A 25,908-nucleotide genomic window follows, 5' to 3' on the forward strand; every position below is an offset into this window, starting at 1 on the left:
AAGAGCGTCTGTAAAAGACAGATTTGGGTAATATTTTTTGCAAACTGCTGTGTGTGGATTTCTAGACAGCTCTTGTATTCTTTAGATTCTTTCATCTTCTCCCAGTCTCAGGGTCTGATGCGGCTAAACGGGAGTCTGAGGCCAGCGGCGAAAACGTTGCATTGAAGCATTTAGCAATCTGTGTTCGGCAGGCGAGGGACACATTAAAACTGCTTGGAGGTTTAGTGTTACTGGTAGCTCACTGGACTGTCCATGAGTGGGCTGGAGCAGTATGGATCTGGGGCGTCTTGGAGCTCAGTCTCATGAGTTTGGGCATGGCCTTCCTCGCATTCCCCTTCCTCCGGCGGGCCGTGGCTGGAACTCTGCGAGCTGGCCATGGCACCGTAGCTGAGGTGGGCTGGGGAGGGCATGGGGGTCAAAGCCAGCTCTGGCTCCAGCAGCACCGACGCCACAAACAACTGAAAGAAGATCGACAAAAAGTTTATGAATATATCACACAGTAAATCACTCTGGTTTTAAATCTGCGTTTGTTTGATGATATAGATCCAGATCAGCCACTAAGGATAATCAGATTGAGAAATTATTATTATTATTATTATTATTAATAATAAAATTTTAATGTCTGATTAATATTTCACTGATATAATGGTGTCAGGATATGATCATTTTTCTTTGTTGGGTCATATATATGAAATGCAATTTACAAAAATGTGTTATGGTTTATATGTAAAGCATCAGTGAAGTAAATGTATAAACTATGTTACTGTACACCGGAGGCAGCGACGGACGTTACAGTGGACCTCTCTGCGTCAGGGAACGTCCCGTCTGCTGGCTGATCAGACATCTAAAACAAGGAACGGATGTTACTACTCATTCTGCGTATTTGTACATCTTCAGTTGAACCTTGTCTCGGTAAAGTCGAGCCGATGCTAACCTGGTAACTGCTTGACTTGTCTGGCTGCTTCCTAAGGCACAGGCGGAAGAGGGAAAGGGCAACAGAGGAGAGCAGGGACACCAAGGTGAAGAGGGTGATAGGATGCACTGAACCTGCGGGGGGTGAGGGAACAACAAGAAATGGAAGCATCACAACGTCATGACGCACGTTGTACAGTGATGGTCAGAGGAATGGAAGCAGACGTCATGATGTACCTAATCTGAGCACAGAGAAGAAGAGCAGCCAGAACATGCAGAGGATGGGAGCGACGATGACCTGGCTGATGGCCGCTCTGTGGATGCGCTGGTTGAGTTTGGTGGGAACGTATGCATAGTAGATATTGTATCTGTCAACCATGTGCTTAAGAATCGCATAGAGGAGACCTGAAAGGGAGCAAGAAAATATGCATACACATAAACGTCTCTAAAAAAGAAATCACAAATTGTTTGTCCAGTTATATGAAATCTTGAGTCTTTCTGGTTCCACCCAGAACAGAACAATAATATCTGCTTCAGAAAACTGTTTGCTCGACTTTTGCCGGTCTATAAAAGAAATCAAATTCACATAAGCGCATGGTATTATGTATGAAGGAGTCTGCTCGGGCTGGGATTTGACTGCAGAAGTAAATAGAACTTGAGGAGTTCTGGGCAGAGACAGGAGCAGAGTGGGCGTCTGGATCACAACTCGCCGTGTCTGGGTGTCTGCGAGTACAGCAGCTAACTCACAGTCTGCATCTGAGTGTCAGGCAGCAGAGGAGAGGGAGGTCGTGGTATGAAAAGAGATGGCACACATACACAAGAGTGTATGGATGGAGGAGAAAGAGAAAATGCAGAGAGAAGACAGCCGAGGATAAAAGAGGGCCGCTCACCAAAGGGGGTGATAATGGGACATGTGATGCTATATGTCATGCTGACAGCAAAGATGCACATGGTCCAGGCGTACTCCAGGCCAAACTGGAACTCATAGGCTTGACTCTGCAGATGAAAGCACAGCAATGTCACATCTTCAAACAAACAAACAAAAAACTAAGATTGGCATTAAAGGCTAAGCTAACCCGTTTGACATGAATGCGCTCAGCCTGGGATTTGGCGAAGCAGAGGCGAAGGGCATAAACCGTTAGCGCTGGGATGCGCAGCAGCTCCATAGATGTGCCGATAAGACTGGATGTGATCACGTAGTTTACGAAGAACGCACCGTTGTCAGGAAGAAACACGCACCTGCAACAAGAAATGATAAAACCTGAGGATGCAGCGGATGAAATGCCATTAAAGGTATATTTCAACAGAAAATGAATCTTCTTACTGGAACTTCACATGCTTCTCATCCAGGAAGTGAACATCAAAGAGCCATGTGAAGAACAGGTCCAGACTATAGAAAGAATGCAATGGAAAAATGAAATACAGCTGGAAAAGTATCAAAGTCAAAAAAAAGTCAAAAGAAGTTTTTGTTTTAGAATCTCTAGGTGTACCTGGAGAGACCGAGTGAGGGCAGGATGATAACCATGAAAACCAGAAGCAAAAAGCACTTGTGCATCGTCACTTGATTCTCACCAGACCTGAGATATTGAGTGGAAACAAGGGATTGTGGGAACAACATCATGCATAATGAGCATAAAACTGCACAGCTTCCTTTAACATAATCAATTCTTGATGTGAAAAAATGTCATGCAAAGTCAGCTGACTCCTCTAAAGTTGCTCAGCATTGGGTTCATTAGCATGAGCTACTCTCTTCACTCCAGCAAAACAGCTGATTTGCATTTGGTCCTTTGCACGCCGCGCCTGCCCAACACGTTTGTGGGGGTGTTACAGAAAGAAAACGGTGCTCATAGGTGCAGCAGGTTGTCTCCTTTTTGCACAGTTGTTCTGCTGCTCCTCCCGCTAGTCACCATGTGCTGCTCCTCTGCACATGTGCATATCATTATGCTCACATTGAGATCTCTATGACAACCTGCTCAGAGCAACAGTACATACGAGAGTGACAGAGAGGAGGGGGAGTTGAGAGGTAGAGCGACGGCTACATATGTGAGGAGTAAAGGACAGAGGGGAGAAGATAGTGTTACCCCCCCATGGTTAGTGACTACCTGGTCCAGTGGGACTCAAAGAAGGCTGAGTAGTAGACGATGAAGGGCAGGAGCACAGAAAACGCCCACAACAGGAGGGTTGGGAAAAACTGGGTAATGACTGGGCTCTGGAATGTTCCAAAAAAAACCTCTTCATTAATAACAACAAAGACAATTCAAACGTAGGCTTTCATGTGACAGGGCTGAACATCTGACCCGCAGACTCTCCACAGGTCGCGTGACGTTGAACTTGTCCATTGTGTTGACAATGATGGCAGGAGTGGTGAGGAAGAAGAGCAGCAGGAAGAGGAGGATGTTGAGGAGGACGCAGCGGAGCCACCAGCGAGATCCGCACACTGACAGGTTTTCCCTGGCGACAGTAGAAATAATGAGCTTCACTCCACGTTCATCCAGCTGGACGGACAGGACCGTTAACGGTTACGGTCCTCGGACACTCTGCATGCATTGACGTCCTCCTGAAGTAGCTCAGCTCGCCTCTCCGTGTGAGTTGGTGTTTCCACTGGCATGCAGGTTGATGAGGAGCTCACTTCAATGCCGCCCTCTTTTCAAGATGGAGGTCGAAAAGCACCTACACCTGTCCTCTAGCCAGTGTAAAAACCACACTAGTACAAAGTCACCTTAGGACCAGTCATAAACGGTGAGCACTATCATCTGTTTGGTTTCATCTCCTGTACATATGCATCACTAATTTCTTACGTTACGTTTCTCTATAATATATAGGTAATATTATAGGTAATTCAATACAGACAGAGACAGAGCTTTATGCGCCTGATATACACTTCCTCACAATATACCAATGCATTTAAATGCTGCCGTCTAGCGATTTGGATTTTCTTTTAAGGAGCTAACAGAGCGCAATGAAAAATAGGAAACTTTGATACAGACACGCTGACAACGCCAAGGCGCTTAATTTGTCTCTTGTCTGAATAAATAGATTCTTTGAGGTCCATCATTACAAGTTAATGTTGCAGCAGCAAGCCGAATTACAGCCTGCGGAGCTCTGGGGCTGACGTCCGGTCATGTTCTGGAGGTTTCCAAAGACAGCAAATATGTCAGGGTTGATTTCAGGGAAATGTGTCTTAAATGATGCAGAAGACTCGAAATTCCACTCCATGGGATTCCTCCTCCTAACTCGCCAGAATCCTCCCACCGTCCAAATACATGTAGGTTAACAGAGTGCTTGTGCTCTATGTGTAAACGACTGTAAAAGGGTTTCTGTTGCTGTCATCATGTGTCTTGTCCAGTGCATGCTGGGACAGGTTACAGTCCTGCACGGGACATGAGCTTATATATTAAATGGATGTGTCTCTCCCTTTACTAGAAAAGTGATGTGAAGCTAATAAAGGGAACACGTGAGTACTGGGACAATTAAAGTGATACCAGCACTGACCAGATGATGTCACTGGGGGCCGGTGCATAGCTGACACCCCAGCTCTGTGACTGCACCACAGTGGTGATGCTAGACTGCTGGGGTCTGCGGCGGCAGCGCACAAGGCCGTGGTCCTTCACAATGCTGGAAAACAAAACAAAGTTGCACTTTTTCACGCCCCATCCATGAATTATATGGTGAATTTATGCTCTGACATTGTTTGCATGATGAGAGGGCCTAAACCCTGTTGTCATGCTATTGTTCACTCACACAGCAGTCATCCTTTCATCACGGAAAGTCACAAAGGCGATGCCCAGCCTCTTCATGGAGACTCGGTTTTTCTCCGCATTGAACTCGTCTGTCCGCTTCTCTTCCAGCTCACTGTAGTATTGTTCTGCATCCACCTGCAGGGGAAAGTTAGAGCACATCTTCTCGCTGATTCTTCCACTCTCAGCCAGATCTTTCGATTCAGAGGAGCAAGATGGCTTGAGATATGCTTGTGCTGCATGTGAGCTGCTTTGAGATTGCAGTGCCATCCAGTGGCTACACATTTCCTGTGCAGTGGCCTTCTGATCCTATGCTGATTTACAAAAAAGAAAAGAAGTACCTTTTCAAAGCCACAAATGTCGCAGCAGAATATCTGAGCGCACGGATGGGTCTTGATCAAAATCTTCCCCTCCTTTTGGGCCTTTGTGGCAAAATACAGCCGGCCTTTCATTGCCTTACGCCTGCAGAAACACAGCAGCCTTTAAAAAAACAGCTCGGTTCCGATCAAGTGGCGTGTTGCCTTGATCTGCCGCAGACAGTTTACCTCTCTACGTCCAGCCTCATCAGCTTGTGGACGTCAAAACAGAGACGGATATCAGTGACGGTGCAGCTGGGGTAGGCCTCACTGGTATATCAAACAGAGGTTCATCAGAGTGGAGGGGAGGAGAGCTTACTTGTGCTATAAGTCAAATACCAATAGAGGGTCTAGCTTGATTTAGAAATGAAAGTTCATTTACTGGAAGTGCTTGGTGATGAGTCCTGGGTCAGAGATCTCTCTGGGAATGGATGTGATCATCAGTGTCCTGGCTACCTGCAAGACAGCCGACAGTAGTGGTAGTTAAAATGAAATGCACTAAGTTACCATCATATGAAGTGATATCAAGCAAAAATAATGGCACTGATATTCTGTAGTTCTCTGTTTTGGTCTCGACAGAAATATCATTAATCACAAACTGAATTGATTGATTGATTAATTATCTCCAGACGATAAATCTACCTTTCCTTCTGGCGCCACAAACACGGTGACACATGTGAGTCAGAGTGAAGTGTATATGTTATTGGGTGGATCACTTTGAAAAATACATTCATTTTCATATATCAGGGATAGAATTCCTTTTTTTACTCAATGCTTAATGCTGAAACTTTTATGACATCAGTCACAGATGTATCTAAGAGGTGATTGTCAGCATGCTAGAGAAATGAACTTGATGAGAAGAAGACAAAGCAGCGCTTTTATATTCAAAGGTCATAATGTGAAGGTGAAAGACCCTCTCATCCTCTTTGTATTCCAGTCGTATGGAATGGTGAGCCATACACAGCACTGTGATGATGAAGTAGCCCAGAGCCAAGATGCTGTGGAGCCACAGAAGGCTGTCCCTGTGAGGCACAAAAACACGGTGATACGAATGCATACTGTGCCGTCCAGCATTCCTTCACAGCGCCATGCTATTCCAACAGGATCTGATGTCATCCTTTAAGTGTTGGACTTACTTTGCACTAATATTAGCCAGGGTTGTTCTCCCAAATTTTTCAGGACTGTCTCCTGTAAGAGTAATGAAATAAGACATTTTAATTTTTAAATTACCAAAAGGAAAACCCCTCCTTTTTAGTCTGGAGCGTGAGGCGACAATAAATCAGTGTCACTATTCAGAGAAAGCTGTTTCCATCCAAGTTAATGAAATCTCTCTCATCTCAAGTAAATGTCGCAAAAATAAAATCTAAGCATCGCAGTCATGCCTAAACACCACTGGTTTAATTTGGGCACCCTTTGCTTGCTGTTGCCGTGGCAGCCTCTCAATGGGTGTTGGCATATTCAATGGCTAGGGTGACACACTGGGTCCATAAGATGACAGCAAGCGGTAACAAAAAGGTTTCTGTGGACAGCCCAGTTCCTCGGAGACTGTTGCCCTCATCCTGTTCTGGAATGGCTTAAGCACGCAGCTGCCAGAAGGCATTTCTGTTGCAATTTAGCAGGTATTTGAACTGCCCCACCTCTGACACTTACAAATGTATGTTAAGAGGAAATGAAGCACTTTCTAATTCTATATTGCTGCCTGAGTAAATGCTTTTACGTTTGCAACTCTTAAATGACATGCCTTTGTACTTTTATTTCACACAATAAAAGCTCGTTTTAAGTGGTCACTTTAAGTTCAAAATGATCTTATTTATGTAAGACAATTGAGCTTTTTTTAAATTCAGCTTTACCGCACAATGTTGCAAGGTTATGTTAACACTTCTAGATGTGGCCGATTGTTTCTGTATGGGCCTGGCTTCTCTCCTAGCAAGGTGCCCCCCTCTTTGGAGGATGCGGATATCCCTTTTTCTCCAAACAGTGGGTTAGCTAGACCATCATGTAGGAAGCAAAAATACCTAAGAGGTTCCCAGAAACGTTGACAGGTAGGATCACGGCCAAAGACAGCAGGCAAACCGCCATCATGAGCAGGATGATGTGGCGCTGGAAGGACAGGTATGTGACAGCGTCGATGCCGCATTTGCTACGGATCTCTTCATCCCTGCAGAAACAGCGAGGGAACTTTCAGAAACTCTTAAATCCACAACGACGAGAACCCAAAGTCTCTGCACAACATACCTGACAAAACTTAGATTCTAGACATTATTCAACGGTGGAAATCCATGCAACCTTAACCGAGCACACGTATGCTGCGCCGTCTACTGCCGGGAGAAAAGGGTTTACAGTTTATACCTCATCATGAGTAAAGCCGTGGCACCACTACTTTGGATAAAGGAGCTGTGGTCACCAGGCAGGAGGTTCAGGAAACCCAGTGTCATAAAATAGAACAAAAAAAAAGCATGAAAAAAGAAAGAAACGGGGTGCATGCTGGTCTCGTTGGAGGCCACACATTGCGATCTTACAGGGCGGGTTTGCACTTTCCCAGGGATCCCAGCGTGAGCCACCGGCATGAGAGCTAAAAACAGAAGAAGCCGAACTCCACCACAATACTATGGAAACCATGGGCACTGTGAAAATCGCTTTTTTTTTTACAACCCTAAATCTGTTCTGTGCAGTCAGACATAAGCTAGTGCAAATATTCAGTGGGCAACCACGGCACCAGTGGTCACATGAGCCCAGACTCGTTTGTTTTTTCTGCTAAATGAGATATAGCACGGGACTTTGCACTTTGACAGTGACATCAGCCTTGAAGACAGAGGCCAATAAAAGGATGGAGGCTAGGATGACAGAAAGGCTGGATAATTACAAGGACAACTGCTTTATGTACTTACTTCATATGGTAAAGTGATGAGAGCCATGAACAGAAGCCCTGAAAGGAAAGAAAAATCATGAAAGAAAAAAACTATGGATTTGTTATTGAAGATAATAAATGACATATGCATGCAGGTCTGTGCCCGCCACGCCTGGCTTTTCGCATGCATCCTCAATTTGCATGGTAATAACGTCTGCAGAATGACACAGCGATGGATTTAATAGGTCTAGCCTGGAGCAGTAACCAGTTTACTACAGCCTCAGCTTTGTAGGCGCAGAGCAATGACTCCATCCTGACACTTTGATTCACACTGTTATAAACGTGCCTGACCTCAGTTCATCACACAGGTGTCATGGAGTCACCGACGGCCCGGCTGAGTCATGATCCACCCTTACAGCAGTTCACACGATATTGCGTTACATAAATGAGCTGCATTAGAAAAGTGCAGGTTGCTGCATTTTCACTCGTCATTGCGGCACAAATTCACTACAATGCTGTGTAATAAACAAGAAGTGATCAGTATTGTTGATGGTGATTGTATTTCATGATCTCCCAAAAGGCCATCCTGTTTCTATTTTTGCACGAACACCGTATGCAGTCTGACAAACGATGGATTATTTATTAATCCTCTGGCTGGAGACAATCACCTTCTTCATGAGACAAACTCCCCTCTGAGATCACTCACAGACACAAGAGCAGCAGCAGTAAACAGTAAATAACAAAGCAGGAAAAGTCTCATCCAGACGTAACTTCATGTGCAGCTAAATGTAATGAAAAATGTGCCTGTGTAAAAAGAATGAACAGATGAACAGACTCACCATGTCCTTGGTCTCAGAGTCGGAGGGGCTGGACTCTGATGGAGACTTCTCCTTCTCACTCGTTTCTCCATAAAACAGGGATGTCAGACTGGAATGATAGACAGAGCAAGATCCATGTTTGTGACTGTAAAAAGCAAAAAAAGAATTTCTCACAGTACCTCCTGAAATCATCCCTACGTGTGTGTGTGTGTGTGCATTGAGATATGGAACACAAGGGGTCAAAGTGAATCTAATAAAGCCCGTGTGCTGATTGTGTTTGTGGGTATTACTCTTTGGGCGGTACCGCTGACGGTTCAACGGTGTGTTAAATTAAGCAGTATAATTCAATCGCTGCTTGGCCAAACACACACACACACACACACACATGCTCAGTGGAGGCTCCGCTGAGACTTATTTCGGTCGTGCATTGACAAGTGTTTGAGAATGTCAGTGTAAGACAATGAGTGATGGGTTCACCTGTCATTCTCCATCAGCAGAGCCAGGCGGCCATAGTCCCACGCAGCCTTCCTCAGACAGGAGAAGGTGAGCAGCAGGAACTGTAACACAGGCACACACCATGACTGTTACACAACCACTGGGATTCCATGTGCTCCGGGCCCAATGTTATCCAAAACTGTTACAAACTGTGCGATTGAAAAACCGAGCTGCATCCTAACGCAATTCTTTCTTCTTAAAGTAATAGGTTCAAAATCTAGCAGCAATATCAAGCCCTCCTATTTCTTTAGACTAATATGTGGTTGTCTTGGAAACAACCAGAGAGAGGTCAGTATGCACAAGAGAACACATGCTAGTGAGCTCAGGAACAAGAATAACTTCACAGCTTCCATTCTGCCTCAAACGGGGCTGAAAAGGCCTTTAGATGACACATCAAAGTGCACAATAGTAGAATGATTATTGAATGAAAATTAGTACTGTTTTGATTTAAATGTGTTTTTGCGTGACTGTACCATCCAGAGCACCACATTGATGGCGAGGACCGTGGGCACCCCTCCAAACGGCAGACCCTGGAGGACACTGCTGCGGGAGTGTGAGCGGTAGCATCGTTCAGCGGTGCTGTTTTCTTCCCCAAAGTCCAGGAAACTCAGAACATCCAGCTCCACAGCGCCCCCGTCCACAGGGGGCGCTCTTGTCACAAACAGCGCTGAATCTGCCATTAACACCGGATCATATCTGATGGGAAAAGATGGACATTAAACGAAAGAGCATTGACACCAGCGGGTCCACGGTGATTGGTTGTTGCGATTAGAGTGAAGCTTGAATCAATTGTTTGGAAAAAGTTAGGAAAAATGTTTCAGATTAAAATCACACTCCCTTGTAGAAGACAGAACCATTTTGTGGTGCGGGACAAGAAAAGCATTTTGCGTCTCCATCTGAACATAATGATCAGTAGACAGCGTGCATTTATCTCATCAGAGAAATATGATGTTTGTTCGTTTTAATGGAGACATTGAGCGAAGGTGTGGTGCTGGATCGATCAATACACTCCTGACTGCCAGCTGGTCGACACTCCTCACTGGATAAACAGTCTGAGTGAATAGAGCAGCAACAGAGTGCTGACAAAGCTTCATTCGGTGTCACCATACATTCTACCATCGCAGGAATCTAAAACAGCAGAGCTTATACGTTCCACTGAAGACGTCAAAAAGACCAAAGCTGATCTGAAAAAAGACTTCACAGCGAACCATGATGCCATCAGCAGCCGCTTTGTGGTCAGTAAAGTGTTTTCTCATCAGCCTGCAACATGCTGTTTGTCTGGAGAGAGGAGTTACAAATACATCTGCTATATGACGCAATCTTAGATGCACACTCACACCAATACCACACATCATCATCAGCACCACAGGGAGGGGAGCAGGAAGAGGAAAGCTAGCCTCTATTAAATCATTGCGTTCAAGGCAGCACAACACATACATCTGTTCACGATGGTGATAAACATGAGATAACAGAGTGTTTCCACAGCAGGAAAAACACAAGAAGGCTTGTTAAAAGTAACAACATTTCATCTCCAGTGATTGGCCAGTAAGACTGAAGGTGAGTCAGCACGGCTGAGAGGAGCGCAGCAACCCGTAACAGTTTTAGTATAGTGCACATTATAATTATTCATATTGTTCAATTAGTCTGTGTGCTTAAATCTTTTAATCGTAGTAGAAAAAATCATGTGAATTTGCATACAACTGAAATACAAATGTATATTTTGTACTCGCGCTACTGTTTTTAATGTTTGATCAGTCGCTGCAGCTGCAGCTGTCCACCTGCTCACAAACAGAACCAAAGCAAACAGACAGAACGGACTCGTGAAGAGGATCACATGTCACTTTTCACAGTCCGATTGTTCATCATCTGCATGAAACGGCAGGACGCACCATCTTCCATCCGATAGCACGTTTTCACTCCCATCTTAGCGTCTCCTGAAATATTAATCAGTGATACTTGAAGATGATCAGCATTCTGTCAGCTATACGTTCCTTCAAGACTCGCTGCACACTCGTTTGATCAAATGTTAAGGTAATAGGCATTAAATATAAAATGGTAGCACTGGCTCATCCACACACACACACACATACGTGTTACTAACTTTGACAACATTTATTCTAATTAATCATGTTATTCTTGTTATTACTGTTATTGGATAAAATTGTGGTGCAAATTATTATATATACTAATATTTCAAATATTCAAAGAAAGAAAGAAAGAACATCAACTGAGAGCGATGACCTGATTTAACCTCAGGTGTGTCTTCTTAAAAGGCAAAGAGACATTAAATCCCATTGGACGTGCAGCAGAATTAGCATGGATTCAACAGGTCATCCTAATGGCTGACTTCTTAACCGGTCATGGTTTTAAACTTGTAGTAAATCATCAGAGTTCAGACAGGAAAACAGCAGAAATACAGCTGAGGATGGAGAGCGTGCTCACAGCTATAGGAATAAAGATCCCTCATGTGTTTGTCTTTATTCTAACAGAAATCACACACCTTCAAGGATGCTGAATAAAGATCTGCAGCCCAGCTGTCTCTAAGAGGGACAATAGGTGTGTTATTCAGATGGAGGGACGTGGTTTGGGTGTAATATTCTGACACGTTGCCAGAAGCATCTCCATCCTGATCCTGACCAAAACAACAACACTGTGCCAGGATGCGCGGGCGCGTCGAACATTTACCGCGTTTTAGAATCAGCCTTTAATAATGGAAAGAAAATGAATCCTTTTCTTAAAATAAATAAATAGGTAATTCATGCTCCCCCGCTCACTGCAGCACTCACAACAATCTGCACAGCCACCTTCCTCCGGATCCGTAACTTGATGGAAAAACGATTGCGCCATGAGCGAGATCCCTCCGCTGCGCCTTTAGCGCACCGAAACGGACACGCGTGTTTTAGAATGGATCGCTCACCTTCAGAAAGCTTCCTGATGCGCCGGGTCTGTTTGGTGATGGGGGATGCTGCTGCGTGTCCCTCCCTCCCCCCCCCCGAACACGGAGAAACAGAAACTCCCACCTACTCAGGGGGCCGTCTGACAATTAAACACCTGCCGAATGCTGCTAAGGGAGCGTCAACCAGCATTTTAACGCAGAAAACTTGTTTACGTCAAATTTGAAGGAGGTGTTTATTTTTCGTTTGTGCATGACTGAAAGTGAAAGGAGCCGATTTCAGACGGAGCGGAGACAGGTATACTAGCAACATAGAAGAAAACAAATAGCGCATAAAATGATGCGCTATTTTTAGAGAATCATTAGAGAAAATGATGTGCCAATTAGAAATCAGGTTCAATAAATCAGCGGGATTACCGGGCCAATCACTGTAGCTGAAATAGGGAGTTTGTCATCAAGCAGTTGTTGTTTCGAACCCAGACTTTGCGGGGCCTGGTCCAGAAACATGCAGTGAAGGCAATTACCTCTAATTACCGTGAGCGTGAATTCGTCTCCTTTGGATGAACTATCCAGGATCAGCAGGGAAACGCATGGAGAGAAATATGTTTCTTTTTATGCAATCAATCAAAAAATGGATTTGCAACAACAACAAAAAAGATTTGCAAAAAGGAATTATGATGTTGATATATAATAATGGTCTTGTTTGCAAATATTGTTTTAAATTGCAAATCCATTTTTTTGTTTGATTGCATAAAAAGGAACACATTTCTCTCCATAGAAACGCATCCAGACCAACAGGTGGCGCTGGACAAAGCAGCAGAAAAGAGAAGTGCGCGCTTGGACGAACGTGCTGCTGGGATCGAGGGTGCTGAAAGGACAGCTCCTCTGCGCTCCGACGCCTGCAGGTAGGGAGCGAGATCACCGCCGCTTTACCGGACCGTGGTTTTAACCGCGTCATCGCGGGAGTGACGCAATCACTGGAACCGGTCAGAAAACAAAGGAAAAGGGGAGCGATTGTCTTTTTGTGTTTTCTGACATCTGGGGGGGCATTCAGCGGCTTCAAACAAGGGGGGGTCCCCAGCATTTGTCGTGTTAAAACAGAAATATCACCTGCGTGGATTATCCGTTTCATCCTGGTTGAATGTCTGCGACGCGCACGTGTTGGTGTTGGAGATGTCAGAAGAAGGCTGAGGTATTTTTGGTATTCTCTGTAGCCCCGGAGATTCCCCAGACCCCACTTCAAATCCAGTTTCTCTCATCAGCAGAGATCACGTCCTCTTTACGAGCCGTCTGGCCTAATAAGTGCGTGTTATTCTGACAAAACGCTTCATGGAAACAGATCTGAACACCTGAGCCAATGAAACATTAAAATAAAATATTTCCATCTGAATAAATGTGTAAGGCATAACAGAAAATGAAACTATGACAACATTAATTTACTGCTGGCTGACATTATATATAATTATGTGAATTTTGTAGTTTTTTGCATAATCTTCTCTCATTTTCTTTTTACTCTGACTTGAGACTTGTGAACTTATTTCACAGTAAAGGTCTTTATTTTACATTAACCTTCAATGATAGCAGAAATAAGTGGGCCTAAATCAGTACCACTGTGTCCTCTCTACAGACATGTTCACAAGGATGTTGAAGCTGAGGCTTCTCAACGCGGTGGCGCCTGCGTACTTCTTCGTGGCAACAGCGGCCACTTTCATCTTACACTTCTGTTTCTTCATCCCAACGCTCTTCCCGAAGCCGGACGTCGCTTCGCTCGGGGGGGCTACGGCTCTTCACGTGGTTGTTTTTCTGTTCCTGATGTTCAACGCGCTGGGAAACTACATAATGACTATTATATATCCTGCCGAGAGCGCCAACCAGACTGCAGTTCCAGTGTGTTCGCCGCACTGCTCGGACAAAGTGGACGCCCACTACCTCCTCAACGGTCGCCACTTCTGCAAACTGTGCAAGAAGGTTATTCTTAAGAGAGACCACCACTGCTTCTTCACTGGAAACTGCATTGGCAACAAAAACATGCGCTACTTCATCATGTTCTGCATCTACACGTCGTGCACCTGCTTGTACTGCTTGGTTCTTGGCGTGGCCTTTCTGACGGTGGAGTATTCCACCTCCTTCGAGAACCCACTGACATTCCTGACTCTCCTCCCACTGTCCGCTGGTTACTTCTTCATGGGTAAGCCGTTTTGGTAAATTGAAACTTATGAAATCCACATAAAGATCTTGCGAATGTTACGCTCCCTCTTGATTTGTCTCCGCAGGAACGAGCTCGGGCTTGCAGCTGTTCGTGGTGCTGATGCTCTACGTGTGGCTCGGCATCGGTCTCGTCTGTGCTTGTTTTTGCTGCCAGCAGGTGCTGCTGGTGGCGCGGGGACAGACCTGGTGTCAGATGCAGCGAGGGCAGCGGCACAGCAACCAAAGTCCCTGGAAAGCCAACCTCGAGGATGTTTTTGGCGCCCGCTGGATTCTCGGACTCATTCTGCCCGTGCAAACCGTGGAGACGAGCTCTGAAGACGCACACAAACAAGGCTGAGCAATAAACAAGTCGCATCTATGGCTTCAACCGGATCGCATTGGTTGTTGTTGATGCTTTCTTGTGATCCATGTGGTGCTTTATTTTTTAAATACTAAATGGACACATTCCCTTAAGGAAAGGAGCCATATATCAGTGTGAAACGTTAAAATGCAATAGTTCAATGCTTTGAGTAGCTTTTGACAAGGCAGCATTAAAGCTAATAGTTTCACGTGTCAAACCATAGATGGTTTAGGAGAGCATGCATTCATTGCCTCACATTTTAAACCTGTGCCGTGAGATGCTGAGATTATCAGTCGAGTGTGCTGCTCTTGAACATTTGTTTATACAATACAACGTTACATTCAGTTAATGTGTCAAAGTTCTTACCACAGAACAATATAGCGTTAAGGGCTAGCAAATAAGGAAGCCACAGAACACTAAAATGATAAAATATCAGACCTGATGATTTCTACCCAAGTGAATGCACCTCAAGGAAGTGGGATTAAGGTGTAGTAGTATGCTCCTTTTGGGCGGGGGGGAATGGAAAGGTGATCATGTTGTCATCCAGGGTTACTGTTCACAATGTGCCATAAACTCCTCAACAGATGACCCCAAAGATGAGTCATTGACTGCACTGCCTGTAGAAGCCTGTGTAACGGCAGCAAGGACTTCAATGCTGCTGCGGCCGCTGACTTATTCCACATGATTTCAAAGCTGTTCTGGATTTAAATTAAAATGTTTGCGTCGTTTTTGTCTTTCTGTTATACCAATAAAAGTATTAAAACCACAGCAAGTGTCCATTATTTTTTTAATAACTACAATCCAGGATAAATGACAGAGAGAAAATGATTTTCAACAGTTTTATACTTAAGGAGAAATTACACATTTCAAATAACAGGAACCCCCCCACCCCACCCCCCTTTCCTTTGAAACAAAGAGTGGATTGCTTATTTCTTAGTTTTAGAACTGCAGATGTAGATTAGACACTATTGTAACAGTATTGTGTTGTTACGAAATAAATACCCTTTAACCAGGACTTTGTCTAAGTGCTGTTCCTGCAGTAATTCTGGATGTACTGTCTTGATTCAGGTAAGCATATACATTTTTTTGGAGACCTATACATTCAACATGATGCTCTTAATCTAAGCACAACTATGGACATATAAAAGGCACGGCATCAAGGGAAAAAAAAATCCATCAACAATATCTCATGAAGACAGGATGTCCTATAATAGTAATAGTTGTGTCAAAATAATGTTAGAAATCATAAAACTAAAGTGCAGAAAACAGCAAAATGAAAATGCAATGTCATTTCTTTGTATTTAAGTATCAATAAATACACTTTAGGTCTATGCAGCAGAAATGAACGTGACAGGAAAACCTGCAAAGTCATAAGTAAAATAATAAATGCTACAGCACTTTGACTTGCTACAGTTAATGCTTTCACAAATCCCCATGTAGTTCTTAAACGGTGTCTTTAGCTTCCTTCACCAAAGCAGACTCATCATAATGGTTTCTGGGCATTCACACACCCTAAGTGTTGGTAAAAATAGAATTAAATAAATAATAGTGACATGAAGTAACAAAAATACGACGATTTGACATCTTTCTGGATTCTATGAGCAACATCTGCTTCTCGTGCAGAATGCATCTCGTTATTTTTGCTTCATCATCATCTGTACAAGACACTGCCCTTCTAAATTATGATGCTCCCTGGTTTTCTATTTGATATATAAGGTCTAAATGATGCGCATGATTTCTCTAAAGACGTCATATTCAAGGCATGTATAAGAAAGTATCCCCACAAATACTCACATGATCTGTAAGGCATGCATTTAATGCAATGACAAGTTCGATACATAGAAGCCATAGCCCTATTGCATGACAAATATCGCTTTGAAGCAGGAGAGGCAAGAAACCAATTATAGGCAAGGGTTTGAATTTAAGCGCGCTTTCTCAGCTAGCGTGCTTCAGCTTCATTTCATTCCAGCAGTTCTGAATTTATTAGCCCCAGTAATTCCCCAGTTTAGGATGTTCTGTACTTATAAGCAGTATATATCAGTGGTTTACAATGACCCGTTCAGAAAGCTTCTACTGTAAAATGTGTCTATAAATCATCTTGTGGAGCTCTGACAGAGAGCCGCTGGTCACGTCCAACTACTCCTGCATCCTCTGACCCTCCCCGCCGCCTTGCTCTGTGTTTGTGTGCTGTAATGAGACCTGCAGCTTCGACCACAGTTGTGGGTCTCCACTGCTAAGGGCCTCCAGCAGCAGAGCCGTTTGCTCCTGAAGCTGCTGCAGCTGGCCTTGGGTGTCCTGATTTTCCTTGATCAGCCGCTTTGTGCGCATCGTGATCCCCAGCAGGCCACACGTGCTGAGCATGTTGTAGGTATTGCTGAAGCGTACCAGTTTCTCACTGCCTATTGATGAGGAATCTTGATATTTGGCAGCGTGCACCCCGTCGCTGTCCATCTCTGTCATTAAATCATTTGTGTAGGGGGGCAGAGGGCCGGTCCGTGCCAGCAGGGAGGAGGAACTGTCACCGAACTGTCTCTCGGTTACCTGTGATTGATTGACTGCTGCTTCAAAGGTGGGGATGGGCTTGACTGCAGTCGGCCGTGCCGGCTGTGGGCTGGAGGAGCTGCGACGCTTGCGGCTAATGGAGTGCCTCCTTTTCTGCTGGTCATGGACCGACTTTGAGCCTACCCTCAACCGGGAAGATGCCATTCTCTTGGCAGGCTTGTCAGAGGGGAGTGGGGCAATTCTGGGATATGATTTGCGGACGGGCACGCAGCTTTTTGGTTGCCGGATAGTTTCAGAGGAAGTCTTTTGTGAACTGCTGCTGCTATTTGAGACCATGGGCTGGAGAAGAACAACCTGTGATGGCGGCAACACTTCCACGGATGATGGAAAACCCATCTGTTTTTCTGCTGGAGTCATCAAGGACGGCTAGAGGAAAATAAAACCTTTCATCATCAATCATCCTCAATATTATTAATTTAATAACAATGATAATAATAATACAAATCAGAATCATAACCCTGTGATTTACCTGTTTCAGGACAAAGTTATTCATGACGATCACTGGAGGCAGTCCAGTGTATGAGCCCCCCATCACGGCCACGTCCCGGGCCGCTCGGACTACGGATCCATTCCATCCTGCGTCTTCAGAGTCGGTCGCATCAACCGCACTGAGGTGCTCAGAGCTAGCGTCTGAGAAGGCAAAGACAAGCTGCGGGTCTCATCACAATACATTCACTTGTCTCCTGGATACCTGTCCCTGTGTAATGTAATTAACTCAAACCTGAGAAGCCCGAGTCTCTCTCCAGGTCAGGCCTGGATGCTCCGAGGTGTGTTGCCCTGGTGAACATTGGTGTCCGGTGTTGGTCTGGTCTACTAAAGCGACTCATGCTGCTCTCTTCTGTAAAAAAAAAACACAACAAAGTCGAGTCATACATTTGTGTCGGCGGCACTTTTCACTCAGTACGCAAAAAAGGGCTCTGGAAGCAAACATTTATGCTAGTGTCTGTGTTAACATAATATAGGTAGCCTTGCAAGATGCGCAACTTTATAAACACCAGCTGATATAACTACAAACCACATTTACGTTTGACATGTCATTATTTACACAACAACGCTGCTGTAGTGAACACAACGTTAATATGCGACATGTCAATTCTGTATCCACGAGTCGCTCTTACTGCCCTGTTAGCTTAGTACGCTAGCACTATCTGACGTAGTTTGGTAAAACAGCTCACTACAAGATTATTGATTAACCATTTTGCAAATAATATGATTTTAGCAAACCTTGTCGATTCAGCCCTTGCTTGAAAACAGATGTGTATTAACTGAGAAAAACAAGACTGCAGTTTTCCTGTAGTCTTACTCGATTGTGCTCTAGATTCTTCTTCGCTGGGATTCAATGGTAGACTAGCTTGTGCTCTAGGTTCTTCTTCTCTGGGATTCAATGGGAGCTACTAGTTTGCATCCGAAGCGTCTCACTACTGCCACCTATTGGAAGTGGTGGATTTTCTCATCGCAGCCATAAACAAACCTTTGTTATTGCTTTGACAACATAACATCCTGTTGATAATATGGATTAAATAATTATTTTTTTTAAATAACACATTGTTTCAATATCTTAGAAAGCTGCTGTTTTAGTTTTCTATGAGAATGGACTAATAAAAAATAAATAAAAATGAACCACACAAGAAAAGGTGACATCCATAACAATTTAATTATAAAATAAATATCCAAATGAAAAAATAATAATAATACAGTAGAAATGTTACTTTTTACATTTTCATAGAGACGTTCTTTATGTAGTACATGAAAACAAAAATACATAAGGAAAATGTTTCTGTAATTACTGGTCCTTTTCTTACTGCAGTGTTTCCACAAACAGACAAAGGAAGAGACATGCGGAGTGGGTTTATGGGAGTCTTGTGTCACCAGGATGGACACATACGCCACATATCTGACAGCGGAAAGGATAAAGCTAAATGGAATCATGCATGTCAGAACCTTTCAATAACTTGAAAAGGAAAAACAATCTTAATCAACACTCATAGGCATACTAAATGAGTAGTGGTTGAGTGTCGTATTGATCTGCCCATTTCTACTGGGAATGTCACATTGGCTCTGTTTCCTATAATGGATTTCCTGATGTGCTTTGAAACAAATTGATTTGTTACTATTATTAGTACACTTTCTCTTGCAGTCCTGCTTACTCAGGCTCAGTCACTCACTCGGAGCACATTTTCCTCCTCAGTTGCTACTTTTCTCACAGCTAAGATTAGATTCAATAGTCATTTATATAACCCGCACTTAATATTCTATACAACATTTCAAAACACTAGAGAAATAGTGATTGACTCCAAAAAACAATTGAGATTTTTGACAATTTTTATCAGGTACTTATTTAAAATACAATTGTCTGCGGACATAAAATGTTCGATAAATATCATTCCAATTTAATACTGAATTGATAATAAGCATCTTATACTCGATGTTAATAACTGACAGGTTGTTGATGTCATGTTTGTGACTGACGCTGTTCTCTGTCTTATCGTATTTGTCTAATTTACATAGAAAGAAAGAATTTCCTGTACAGTATTGAACACTGTTTCTATAAACACTAGAGGGAGACGTTACATCAGTGTATGTACAAAGCAGCTGCACACTCAGTTCAGTATATGCTGCTTTGACAAGTCAAAGCATCTTGAATAATGTTGGGACATTGACAAATACAAACTTTTTTTTAAAGGTTGCTGGTCCAAATACAGTATATTCTACCTGTATCAATAAATATAGTTTTAAAAACAAGTGTAAATATCTTTAAATACCAAAGAAATGACCAAATTACAACGACTGACACGGCAATAACAAATTCAAAAGAGAAGGCGTTGGTCTGTTTGGTTCTAAATTGCACTGGCTCCCAGGCGTGTCCATTGTGTCAGGTGCGCAACACGGCAGCATTTCCACCGATCGAAACACACTTCCTGTTGCGGCTTGTCATTACAAATACAGTACCCATCAGGAAGAGGGCTTGAAAGCAGAACATCCCAGCTGTTTGAGTCTCCGGCTGCAGACACACCCACAGATGAGTGGACTTGATGTTGTTGCTCTGTTGGAAATGGATAGTGAGGCACGGTGAGGCAAATTGCCACTGCAGTTACCTACGAGGAATCTGGCACCTGAAATGAATAACAAAGAATAACACATCTTTAATTTATTGATCATCAGAGGCTGAATGAATTCTCTCCGATTGTCTCATCACCTGTCACATTCTTTTGTTTTTGTTTTTTCTTTTCTCCTCCTTCCTCTTCCCTTTTGCTTTTTCCTACAAGGAGGTTGGGTGGGGGGAAACAATCAGCCAATGTCCTCTGAGTTAGACAATATATTCTCTTTTCCGACAATGTTGACATGTTCTTACCTTTCAATCTTCAAAATGGGTGTCCTGATTCTGTAAAGCAAATGTTTCAATAAATTAAAATGACCATGAGAGTGAAATGTTAAAGTCACCAAGTACTTTCCTGTCTATTAGAAATTCCACGTATAAACTAAGAACTTATTTTACCAGTTATAGTTTAAGGGAAACAAACATTCATTTTCATGTCCGCTTTATCCGCCTTGCAGGTCACGGCTGCTGCTGGAGCCTATCTCAGCTTTTCTTTTGGCGAAAGGCGGGGTACATCCCGGAAGCGTCGCCAGCAAGGTAAAAATATTTTGACCGCACAAAATGTTGGTCAAGTTGTTGGTCAACAGGGGTTTCTTTTAACAATGAAACCTGTATATATATATATATATATATATATATATATTTAGTAAGCATTACTTTGCTATTGTAAATCAGTAGTATGTATAAAGAGGTCCGATATGTAAACTTGTTTATTTGCAGACTTGTGAATATTTTTGTCACACATGCTGACTTGTTTTCTTACCTACATTCACATGTCTGATGCTCCACAAAAGTCATCTCAACATATTCTTGATCCGGCTCTGATGGCCTGATTTTCAACAGCTGAGGAATGAAGTGAGTTAAAATTATCTGAAGAAGCAGTGGCTGGTATACGTTGAAATCCCAGCTTGCCCTTACCGGGTTCGCCGACGATGCGAACCCCAACGCACTTTAACAATGATAGTGCATAATGCTCTACCTGCATTGTGACGTTTGTGGTTTGGGTGGGATTGCACTCCAGGTTTTCATCCCCACAGCAACCAGCACATCTCACCAGTGGCACACAGGAGGGGCTGTAGATGTGCTCCACCTCGGTTGGATACTCTTGCACCACCTCCACCAGCTTCTCAATGGTCCGGCAGAAGCTGCGACCCCACACGTCTTGGAACAGCAAAACTATGGGTGAGAGAAGGAAGATGAGTGTGCGCTACGTCCTTTCTTGTAAGGAATCTTGCTTAGAGAGAATAACTATAGGCGCTGATCAGAAGGTCTGGTTGGATAAATCTACATTTAGAGCTCAGTGCTCACAAACAGTCCCCATAATTATCATAATAAACCAGTAAAGGGAACCTTATATCATGTAAGTACAAACATAAATCCAGCTGCAATACGCCAGTGTGTTTCCTGTTTTCATTTTGAAGTAAAATGTTTGTTTAATCTACAGTGTGTTTTCCTGTGTGTGTGTGTGGGTGGGGGGGGGGGGGGATATATGTGTGAAAGTGTCCCAGTAGCTCAGTCTGTGGGGGGAGGAAGAGGGACGACTATGGCCGGACAAACAGAAAGGGAAGAAAAAACAAACACTAGCAACATGGCTATGAACAGAACCCTGCTGGAGCTGGAGCTGAGCTGCCCCGTGGGCACCTCGGGGACAGCAGTGACCCCAGGAGGTCACGGAATGGAGCCTAACACCACAACAGCTGTTTATAAAGGCAGACAGGCTGGGAGGAGCTGGCTGGGGAAGCATCGCTGGTAGGGAGACGAGGCCATGAACTAATGTAGTGCAGAGCAAAGGGCCAGTTCAATGGCCAGTTCCAGCTCCCTGAGCCAAGCTGAGGGAGGAAGAGGAGTAGCCAGTTGGGCAATCGCTGCTTGTCCAGAGTTGTCCTGCTTTTCTCTACATCTAGATCAAATTCCTTAAACCTGCGTACATTCTAAGAGAGTGGTACGTGATATTTATCAACAGTGCGTGCGAAGAGTCTCAATCACTGCGAAGACTATTATTCCCTGGAGCGGCACGGTGGCGCAGTGGGAAGTGCTGTCACTTCACTACAAGAAGGCACCGGATTCCAGTCCTATCTGTGCGAAGTTTTTATGATCTCCCCGTGTCCGTGTGGGTTTTGTCTGGGTTCTCCGGTTTTCTCCCGCCTCCAGAAACATGCAATTTAAGTGAATTGTGAGTGTGTGCATGAGGGATTGTCTGTGTGTGGCCTGGTGACGTGTCCGGGGTGTGCCCAGCTTCTCGTATTCAGCTAGTTTCCAGCAACACCCGTGTAAAACGGCTGTCGGCAAGACGATTGAGGTTGTCTCGCCTACAAGATAATAGTTGGATATTATCCCCCCCCCTCCCCCCCCCTCCCAACCACTGACAGATGATTTAAGAACCTGACAAGCAGAAATTCTTACCTGCAGTTGTGCCGTTTAAGTCTGACAAGGGTAGACTCTGCAAAACATGAAAGGAGTAACACCATCATTGATTAGTCATTGTGGGTTTCTGAGATTACAAATGATAGTGGAACACCTCCAACATTTGATCAAAGTGATTTATTATAGCAAACAAATATGTTTGCAGAAGAAGGGGATGATGCTCCTCATTTCAATTTAATACACATCTTACACACTTGTGTTTGAAATGTGATGAAATAAACTGAAACTACTTTGGGATAAAGCAAAATCAAACAGTCTAGTTATCCACCTTGCATTGATAAAGTCTCTCTGACCTGCAGCCGCTCCGGTCTGCCATATACATCGCCATTTCTCTGTGTGTCCAACTGTTGAGGTTTAATACCTTTTCCTGTGGTGTAAGATTCAGCTTCCTATTTATTTTCCCATTGAGGACTTCCTTCTCTGTCTTGTTTTTTTCCCATCATTGCTTTATAAACAGAGTATATTTCTCATTTGCCTGGGAAAACACAAAACCTCCGGTTGAGTCCATCTCAGAAACGGAAATCTATGCTTGATAAAAATGCCCTTGAGCGAAAGAGCCAGAGAGACAGCAGCCTCTTCTTGCTAATGGTGTTGTATTTCTGTTCTTGGGGACATGCACGCCTGAAGAAATGAATACTGTGACACCGATAGTGACGCAAATGAACAGCGTTGGACTAAAGCTTGTCATTTAATAGCAAACTGACTGGAAAGAACTTTCCAAAAATAATGAACTCATTAGTTTGAGGGTGAGAATAAAAATCGAAGGCATAATATATCCATTGTTAAGAAAATGAGTGGAGGAGTGTTCCGTTTCGATGGTGATGGATAATTCAAGCTCACACAAATGCGGTTCCTGTAAAACCTGATAGACATGTCATCATCGTCTCTGTAAGTGTCTTTTATGACACTTGTAAGAAGATACATAACGGCTTCCAGTAATCCACTTGCATCTGTTCAGGCATCTCCCTTTTTTCCCAAAAGTCACGTGGCCAAAAAGTCCAGCTGTTCCTCCGACAGAGCTGTTCTGCAGAGTGCTGCTCACCGAACTGCGTCTGGGCTGCAGCAGCACCACGGGGTGGAATCGGCCTTATACCCAGCATGGGAAAGTCAGAGTTCCGTTTAAATTATCATGTGATAATGGGGATGATCAAATAGATCCTTTTGTAGTGTTAATTGACATATAATCTGCTCTCTCTCTCTCTCTCTCTCGCTCTGCGGTCTGGTCTCTCATGAGGCATCTCCGATCACAAGGGCTTTTTCTTTTTGGGCTGTGATCAGAAATGTGGTGAGGTGGATTGTGGCTCTGATCTCAGGCTTGGGGTAAACCTGACAACCTGAGCTTGGCCTCGAGAGCTGCCAACGTTTTAAAAGCGGCTGCACGAGGATCCTCACGTAGCAAACCCTTCCACCGTGTGCACTTGGCTGATAAATAACGATAGTACGGTAATTCTGGTGGAATAGGGAACTGATTGAAATCAGTGAATGCTGTTTAAACTTGTTCATTACATACCAGAGGTGGAAGTAGTCACATTTCTTTCTTGTCATTCCCAGTTGACCTTTTTCATCAAGAGTATTTTAAGGGTCAAACATTGCCGTGGGCCGTATTCTTTGATTGTTTTTATGACGTGCGTGTGAATGCCTTTGAGAATAACTGTGAACAAGGCCTAAACTTGACTTGACTTGATTGCACAAAGCACATAAAAGAGCCCCGGAAGAAACTGCAGATGGAAATGTAAAAAACATTCATGACTAAAACCATACATTATACAACGCACATGCATGCAATGAGATCGCAGTTTACAATATGAAATTGTTAAAGGTAAGGGAACAGTTATTTTGTGGTTTGCAGTAAGCGGCACGTGGTTCTTTTACTTTGATAACAAGACTGTAATTGTCATCGCGTGAGTAATTGTCTAATATTTTTTTTGGTTCTTGACAACCTTTTCAGAGATGTATTTCAAACTGAATAATCCACTCAATCAGGAATTATTACTGTAGCACCTTTCTACGAGAAAAAGAAACACAAACTGCTCCACACAAAAACACACAGGAGCTCTTTGCTGAGGAAAAGCAGCAGGTTGTACTTATCTGCTGAGGATTTCAGAATCAAGTATAAACAAGTGTTTCCTTCCTTTCCTCGATCCAATGGGGACCATCCTCAAAGTGGATGGCATGGAAATTTGCACAGCAGCTGGAATCTCCTTGAACAGAGTGGCACGGTTCAGTATGTGTGGTGCCACAGATGAAAAGCCCTTGATGAACACATCCCTGTTTTTTTAGATCCTGCGTCAGCTGTCTGAGATCCTCCTGTAACTGTAAGTAAGCCAGCCGGCAGACATGAAAAAATTCCCACGATGAAAACGTTAGCGATTCAGCAGCAGACCTCGCAAACTAACAAGGTAAAAGCAGGTCGCACTCCAAAACTCTGTCAGACGTCTGAAATACTTGATTGAAGTTGAAATCACAGGTGAAATGACTTAACATAAAACTAAATGGCCATCCAGTCATCAGGCTGGAAACAATCACACAACAGAGAGAAGGGCCATCAGGGTCTTGGCCCAATTCACTAGGAGCTTGAATTCAACAAGTTCACTCTGACTCATCAGACCCAGGACTCTACTGAAAGTCTGCTAGCTGAGATTCTGCTCCGTCCTCTGGACCATTTCGTCCCTGGGCTCCTGCTGTCAGGCCACAGCGGCCCCGGCACTCTTTATTCTCCACTCCCACACAACTGAAGTCGTCATGGTTAACCTCTACTAAACTCCATCTGCCAGAGGAAGGGCATCATGTGTGGGGACTCAAAAACAAAATATGAAAGGCACACAGCATAAAGGTCACAGGAGATTTTTCAACCTTAAGGGTCCAGCTGTGGAGGTCATGGGTAACTCAACAGCAGGTACTCTGGCTGATAGCCAGACAGAGTCAGCATGAGGTTCTTACAGAGAGCAGCAGATGACTTACAGATGTGAGATAATTAAAATGAAATGCATGATATGTTTTTTTTGGATCTGATATGGATGATACAAATCCTTGCGATGTGACATGACTTTAGAGTCTGCATTAAGAAATCTAGATGTTTCATTTCCTCCAGTGATCAGCTGTGTTGTATTTCCAAATAATATGACATGAAAGGGCTGCAATAAACTGGCAACTTATCCAGAGTGTACCTTGTCTTCCCCCCGATTTCGGTAGGGATAGGCTCCTGCATAAACCCATGA

General features: G+C 43.8%; 3 protein-coding genes across 3 annotated transcripts; 1 reads left to right on the plus strand and 2 right to left on the minus strand.

The window, feature by feature from the left end:
• Positions 1-227: 227 nt before the first annotated feature.
• Positions 228-9,858, minus strand: tmem63c (transmembrane protein 63C). The gene is made up of 22 exons (XM_068751809.1): positions 9,640-9,858; positions 9,149-9,228; positions 8,693-8,780; positions 7,894-7,931; positions 7,021-7,163; positions 6,142-6,193; positions 5,919-6,027; positions 5,388-5,461; positions 5,195-5,275; positions 4,991-5,111; positions 4,654-4,787; positions 4,405-4,527; positions 3,210-3,363; positions 3,015-3,121; positions 2,403-2,489; positions 2,237-2,302; positions 1,989-2,151; positions 1,803-1,908; positions 1,150-1,317; positions 935-1,047; positions 770-844; positions 228-458 (listed from the first exon to the last, which is right to left on the minus strand). The coding sequence occupies exons 1-22, from the start codon at positions 9,844-9,846 to the stop codon at positions 228-230; spliced, it is 2,520 nt and encodes an 839-aa protein (XP_068607910.1). The 5' UTR covers positions 9,847-9,858.
• A 3,830-nt stretch (positions 9,859-13,688) lies between these two features.
• zdhhc22 (zinc finger DHHC-type palmitoyltransferase 22) lies at positions 13,689-14,604 on the plus strand. The gene is made up of 2 exons (XM_068752388.1): positions 13,689-14,247; positions 14,333-14,604. The coding sequence occupies exons 1-2, from the start codon at positions 13,689-13,691 to the stop codon at positions 14,602-14,604; spliced, it is 831 nt and encodes a 276-aa protein (XP_068608489.1).
• Positions 14,605-16,678: 2,074 nt separating this feature from the next.
• On the minus strand, positions 16,679-17,999 carry cipca (CLOCK-interacting pacemaker a). The gene is made up of 3 exons (XM_068752394.1): positions 17,891-17,999; positions 17,639-17,799; positions 16,679-17,535 (listed from the first exon to the last, which is right to left on the minus strand). The coding sequence occupies exons 1-3, from the start codon at positions 17,994-17,996 to the stop codon at positions 16,744-16,746; spliced, it is 1,059 nt and encodes a 352-aa protein (XP_068608495.1). The 5' UTR covers positions 17,997-17,999; the 3' UTR covers positions 16,679-16,743.
• Positions 18,000-25,908: the final 7,909 nt, after the last annotated feature.

The sequence above is a fragment of the Brachionichthys hirsutus genome, chromosome 18 (genome assembly GCF_040956055.1).
Source record: "Brachionichthys hirsutus isolate HB-005 chromosome 18, CSIRO-AGI_Bhir_v1, whole genome shotgun sequence".
NCBI lineage: Eukaryota > Metazoa > Chordata > Actinopteri > Lophiiformes > Brachionichthyidae > Brachionichthys > Brachionichthys hirsutus.